The sequence below is a fragment of the Zingiber officinale genome, chromosome 2A (assembly GCF_018446385.1).
Source record: "Zingiber officinale cultivar Zhangliang chromosome 2A, Zo_v1.1, whole genome shotgun sequence".
NCBI classification, from domain to species: domain Eukaryota; kingdom Viridiplantae; phylum Streptophyta; class Magnoliopsida; order Zingiberales; family Zingiberaceae; genus Zingiber; species Zingiber officinale.
Window position 1 is genome coordinate 5,831,361 of NC_055988.1, and position 6,936 is coordinate 5,838,296.

A 6,936-nucleotide genomic window follows, 5' to 3' on the forward strand; every position below is an offset into this window, starting at 1 on the left:
GAGAGCTTCAGGTAAAAGTCCTGGGGGGTAACCTTAGGTGGAAAGTCCTGGTGTTGCGAACCAGGTGGAAGACTGGACGGGCTGAGAAGCGGAAGTCCAGCAGAAAGTCCGGAAGCTTCGAACACTGAGCAAAAGTTCAGTCGATCTGGAGGATCGCACTAGCAACAGGTAAATCTCCTGAGTGGAGTAGGTGAGAGCGCGTTCCCCGTAGAGGGAACAGTAGGCGTCGAGTCGACCTAGAGTTTTCGGTTGGAAATCTGAAGTCAAACCCGGACAGTCCGATGACTGTCGATTATATCACTTATAATATGTCTGTGCTAACTTTGTTTTGCAGGGTTTTGTGTTTGGGACTAACACATTTTGCAGAAACAAAGAAGCACATTTGACCTCGGATGAACAGTGTCCGAGGCGCCTCCATGGGGCTTGGAGGCACCTCGGGTGCAAGTCGAAGGCAGCTATCCAGAGGAGTTGGAGGCGCCTCGGAGGAAGTTGAAGGCGCCTTGGACCAGGCGTTGGAGGCGCCTTGGACCAGCCTTGAGGCGTCTTCAATGAGATAAGGCGCGACCAGATTAGAGCTGATCCACGCGTGCGACTCGGCGGCCTGGAGGCGCCTCGGACAGGCTTGGAGGCGCCTCCAGCACTATTTAAAACGGGGGTCGAGGCAGAGACTCAATACATCTATTATAAAGTTGTTATTCATCAACGTGCTGCTCAAAAACGACCCGGCGAAGCTACGATGAGTTTTCGACAACCCAAAGCTACAAGTTTTTCTCTTAGTGTTGTCGGTATAAGTTTTTCTTTAATTATTGCACTTATTGTAACTTACATTTGTGCAAACTCTTTGCGCGATATAGTTGTTGCCCACAATAAGCGATCAACGATCGCGAGCCTTGGAATAGGAGTCGCCACATGCTCCGAACCAAGTAAATAACCTGTGTCTTCTGTGTTTGTGTGATTCTTTCTATTTATTCCGCTGCTTTATTACTCGAACGGTTTACGATTACGAAACGCGAAATAGCCACGAGCATTCACCCCCCCCCCCCTCCCTTTTGCGCTTCTCGATCCAACAATTTTTGCTTAAATTGTTAGTCGTTGTGATTACATTACAAGGTCATTGTTTAACTAAAATTTAAATACTGAATATACCCCTAGTCAGCCGTCGGCCGGCGGTCGCCGACCACCGATCGCCGCTGCCGCCGCCACCGCCACCGGTCACTAGTCAATGTCGTCGCCGTCGTCGGTCGTCGCTGATCGCCGGCTACCGACGGCCGCAAGCTTCGACAGAGGTGCAACGACCGTCGATAGAAATCGCAGGATATTTTTATCATTTTATAATAATATGAATTACATTATTTATAAAAAATAATGGATACCAAACAACAATAAAAAAATATAATCACTCTTGTAATCAAAGGTTACATGCATTATTGATTATATTACCAAACATAGTAATATAATCAAGATTACATTACATTACATTACAAATTTGATTACATTACAAGGTCGATTACACTACATCCAACCAAAAGTAGCCATAATATGTTAAATTGTTAAAAAATATATCAAAAATAGAAAAAGTCAATCTAAAAATGTATATAAAAATTATCTTTCTTCTCTGTTTTTGTTTAACAAACCATTTGCACTGGTTTAGGAGGTAGCAACAACTATATATGTTACAGCTCCTCTTCTTTCATAAGAACATGGTTGTGATTTTCCTACACTATGCTACGAACTCTGAGGCTTTGAATATTTCATCCACATGTGCCCCGGGCACGTAAATAACACCGGTCAGTGAGCTCCGGGTTCGCCCGTAGAACAAGTACACGACAATCCCCAACAGCAGCCACACCGAAACACGGAGCCATGTGCCAGCACTATCATCAAACACACAATCAAACATGATGAGAGAGTGAGATTATCACAAGACCGTTGTCGGGCAAGTATAGCCTTACCTGAGATTTACCAGTAGATATGTGTTAACGAGGATGCAACAAACGGGAAGGAACGGTACAAAGGGGCAAATGAAACCTGCAGAGACCACCAAAATATTGTAACTTATCGGAATGTAGAGGACATCATTGTCGGTAGTGTACCTCCGGCGTGCCCAAAGCTGTGGCGAGCATTGTCTTGGCCAATCCAGTAAAGCACAAACAAACCAGCCAGAAGAAGCAAGCCACCAGCTGAGCATGCAGTGTAGCGTAGGAAACTACTAAGACACACGATTGGAAGGTCGTTAGGAATTGCTTATGTATATGAATTGAATAGTTCATTCAAATTCGGTCATTTCATGATCGCTAATAGTCGTAAATAGTTCACTAGGACTACCAAGAGATGCATGAAGATGACCAGGATTCATCACTAGTATCTGAATCACTTACTCAGGCAAGAATGAGTAAGAAGCTGATATAGTGAGGATAAGCACTCCGGCACATACAAATGCTATGCTCCAAGCTGCTTTCTGCCGCCGAGCTTCTTCGTTCAAATTCTCTACAACGAAACAATGGCAGCAACTAATGCAGGCAAGAAATGCAAATGATGTTTGCTAAACATAAGTTGCATAATCATGAGGATACTGACATATGACATTGGCAATTAATGAAGAAGTTTATAGTTCAGAGATTTAATAGATTTTGAGTCATAATTACCTTTACTAGTTTCCTTCACGATCAGAGGATAATCAAATGATTCCTTAGAGATAGCTTCAGATATGTCATCATCTTCTTGGTCATGTTTACTGCAGGTAATTTCAGAAGAAGCGGCCTTTTCCTCATTATTTTGAGAATTATTGCGAAATGAAACTGAATCGATCGATTCCTGGAAAGAAGACGGCAGAGGAACCTCGCTTGGAGGAACATATCTCAGTATCAAGATTGAAACGGCAACTATGGTGAATGCGAGAAGTGTGCCAACACTGACCTATGCATTACAGAGTATACAAAATGCAGGGTGGTTAGTAGCTCTCTGAAAGTTTGCACACCTATGTAAAGAACATAGGAGAGCCTAAAGTTATTTACCATTCCAGCTAATTGTGAAACATCCATAAAGAATGTTAGGGATGACGCGAAGACCCCGGTTACAATCGTGCTCTTCACCGGTACTTTTGTGTGCTCATTAACATCAGAGAAAAATGATGGCAACAATCCATCTCTAGACATTGCCATTAGTATTCTAGGCTGACAAAAAAAAAACATACAGAATTCAGAATATTAGTACATTGAAAACCATGACTAGTTACAGAGTTCAAAAAAATATATTTGGTATGAAAAACAGTGTTGCCGATCGCCAAAGTACCAATTGAATCTAGAAGTGACAATTCTTCACCTGTTGTTAAAAGAACCTACTCATCTTACTAGAAAAAGGTATTATATTTATACAATGTAAAATCATTTGTTTGATCATTTATGTTTCGGTCCTCGCCAAGTATTGGTGTAGGCTAGAATGCTCATTTATACATGTTTGGAGCACCTGTGGGAGCATTGAACCCATCAAAGCTGAGCAAAGTGCGAGACAAGCACCCGATGTGATTATGTACCTGATTATCAAGAAGTCAAAGAAAAACAAAATCATGAAGGAAGGAGGAGAACATTACAGAATGACTATCAGGGAGATGCATGAGCAAGTAACTTACACTGCCCAGTGAACATCGTTCCTCGCAAATGCAGATGATATTGGAGTGTCAGGGTCCAAAGCAAAATATGGAACCAAGCCAACTACAACCATGGAGACCATCATATACAAGGAACAACATATGGTCAAAGCAGCCGCTATACCTAAAGGCAAGTCTCTTTGAGGATTCTTAACCTGCATAAACACAATGAACAATTAAGCATCGTGTACATCAGGATCACTAAAAGTAAAATAAATAAATATAACCTCCTCAGCAGTGCTGGCAACAGAATCAAATCCTATGAATGCAAAGAAGACAGTTGCTGAACCAGCAAGCACTCCATTTACACCATAAGGGAAATACCTGAAACTTTACAATACACCATGAGAACTAGAATTAATTAAAATCTTTGAATGAAATGTTTAGTCATAAATTACCCGCCAGTTACACTATATCCAACCCATCCAGTCTGGAAGCAGATATATCCACCAGCAATGATGACAAATAACAGGACGCAGACGTTTAGAGTAGTGACAATTCCTTGTACAAATGTGCTCTGCATTGTAAAGCATCAAAAGTTAAGAAAGCAAACTGCATAAGATTACCATCAAAAGCCTGGCTGTTAGTGGCATACCTCCTTTATTCCTAAGCATAGTAATATAGTCACAATCAGCACTAGAGAAGCGGCACAGGGGTCAACCACAATATCGGTGCCTGGTATCTGAACACGTGCCAAAAATGAAGGCAGACTATCTTTTCCTCCAAAAACTAACGCCTGAAATCCATATTGTCAAGAGAACCAAGAGTCAAGGTATTTTTTTGGCATTATCATCATTTCTCCAAGAATTTCAGATGTTAAACATATTAACGCATTGTTTATATTTGTTAAAAGAAGCATTCAACAAAGTTGAGAGAAAACACACAAATGTTATTTGTTGAACTTTACAAGGTATTTATCGAGTAAGACAACAAACAAAAGAATATATAGACGAGACAAACAATTTGCATATGATGTTGCAAAAATATCAGTATGACAAAGGACTATGTTGTAATGTGAATACAAGTCACAAGTGATAGAGTTACTTGGAGTGTAACAAAAGAATTCCCGAAAATACTAACTTTTCATCAAATTCTAGTTGTTTTACATTGGCATAGATGATCCTACCAACGATATTCAAGCTCAACTTTCATGGTATCAATGAACGTTGAGAGTGCTAAATATATTGAAACTCAAAGCTAATCATGAATGCTTGAGTTATAGAGAAAACCTTTAGAAACTACAGTTTTAAAGTAAATTAAACCTCATTATATAAGATTCTTTCAATAATAAGAATTGAAAGATATCTAGACCTATTGTTCAACTAGGAGATGTAGAGATTGGGACATGCTGATGCAGATATCATTAAGAAGATAAAAAGGCTAGTTAGTTGAAATGAAGGGAGCTATTGAAGTCTTGTGTGATCGTTATGTGCTCCTTGAGATAAAAGAAAAATTATGGATTGTTGTTTAGTTGGTCATACTTTATGGATAGAACTGTTGGGCAGATACAAAATAGCATGTATAAAAAGTTGATATAGCAACGATCAAATTGTTAAAATGGATATGTGAGATTCCTAGAACAGATAAAAACAATACCGTAGATATCCAAGAACATTGTTATATTTTACAAATGGCATATCTGTCATTGTAAATGAGTAACCAATCAACTTAGATAAAAAGCTCAAGGTAATGGAAACTCACTAACCAAGTTTGGAGATATGCCACGAGCAACAGCTGCTCCGCCAATGGTATACTCAAGAATTAAAGCCCAGCCAACAATCCAAGCAACCCTGACAAGAAAGATAACAAACATGAATTACCAACTAGCTTATGTCTGATAAATCAGCACATCCCCCCGATTTTGAAGCTCGAGTAATGCCAGAACTAGTTTAACTAAAATATCTTGCAATGATTCCTTCAGTAATAACACAAATTTGATTTTGCTATTGTAAAGAATTAAATAATCACCCTTCTCCAACACAAATGTATGAATAATGGTAGGCGCTTCCTGCAGAAGGGCAACGACTTGAAAGCTCCGCGTAGCAGAAAGCTGAAAGAGCAGCTGCTATCCCAGCAATCAGAAAGGAGATGGTGAGAGCTGGTCCTGAATGCTCTCTGGCAGCAGTGCCAACAAGAACATAGACTCCAGCACCTATAGTCGTGCCAACACCTGTATAGATAGGAAGAAGAATAATTATGGCATCAAAATCTAAGGTGATCAAAAGTCGATTTCACGCTAGAAAACAAACAGAATATATAATTGTGTGTCAGACATCAACTTCCTTTAAAAGGAATTCGTTGACGAATTTAGCGACTGCAGGAAAAATGACCATTTTTTTTTTAACCTTCCAGCGAAATCAATAACTAAACGACTAAAAGCATCAAAACTACTATTTTTAGGGCAAAAAGGAAGCAGAGTAACATATCACTCGAGTAGAAATCCAACTGCAAAAAAGGGGCTTAGACTTGAAGCAAAGGAAGGACAAAAAGAATGGACGTTCTTACCTATGACCACAAGCTGCGGAACCGACAACGCCTTGGCGAGCTGGTGTCCTCCGCCAGTCCGATTAGAGTCTACCTGTTTCCGCCTCGTCAGGAAGCGGAACCCCACCCCGGAGAATGCTTTCTCCTCCGCCGCCCCCTCCCTGAATTCCATCATAGAAAAGCACAATTTTTTATTATTATTATCGATAATCGAGATCAAACAGATCCCGCCCCAACAAAGATTGGAGCTTTTTTTGTGCCCCTGGCAGAAGGTAGGAGGGAGAGAGAGAGGGAGGAGGCCAGGGAGAAGAAATCGAATTCCTCTCCCTCACTTATCAATCCTTCCCCTCTTTCCTCTTCTTCCCACCCCTCCGTACAAGGAGAGCTTTTCGCCGCAGTCTTGAAGGGGAAGGACGAGTTTATTAATCTTACTAGGATCCCCCCCAATCTTCCTTGCAAGCCGAGACGAACAACGCCGCATCACTGCCGTCCAGGTTGATGGAACTCGGCGCTTACCGTTCACGTACACCGAATGAACAGCGGATCGTCGCAAGACTTGGCACGGCACTTGGACGGGGATCCGAAGATCATGGAAGAGGCAACGACTGCCGTCTCTCCCAATCGATGCGGATCAGTGGGTCCCACTTAATCATTTCCGTCGTCATTCTCCAGCTGGAAAGCCTTGCCGGCTGTCAAGTTCAGTGAATTTTATTTGGCTAAGGATCGAGTGGTCTCCCAAATCTTCCAGCTCCCCACTCTGGTCAATTTCCATGAAAATGCTTAGCAAATTGCTCCCCTTTCAAATG

General features: G+C 41.2%; 1 protein-coding gene across 2 annotated transcripts; it reads right to left on the bottom strand.

The window, feature by feature from the left end:
- Positions 1-1,368: 1,368 nt before the first annotated feature.
- LOC122040613 (cationic amino acid transporter 2, vacuolar-like) lies at positions 1,369-6,511 on the bottom strand. 2 transcript variants are annotated; one of them, XM_042599984.1, is made up of 14 exons: positions 6,152-6,511; positions 5,615-5,816; positions 5,352-5,436; positions 4,242-4,382; positions 4,045-4,163; positions 3,874-3,970; positions 3,629-3,801; positions 3,466-3,532; positions 3,015-3,173; positions 2,646-2,916; positions 2,379-2,487; positions 2,094-2,206; positions 1,953-2,028; positions 1,369-1,874 (listed from the first exon to the last, which is right to left on the bottom strand). In XM_042599984.1, exons 1-14 carry the CDS (start codon positions 6,303-6,305, stop codon positions 1,721-1,723), a joined length of 1,920 nt encoding a protein of 639 aa, XP_042455918.1. In that variant the 5' UTR covers positions 6,306-6,511; the 3' UTR covers positions 1,369-1,720. The 2 variants fall into 2 exon arrangements, with proteins under 2 accessions (XP_042455918.1, XP_042455917.1); XM_042599983.1 differs by having other exon boundaries at positions 2,094-2,209.
- Positions 6,512-6,936: the final 425 nt, after the last annotated feature.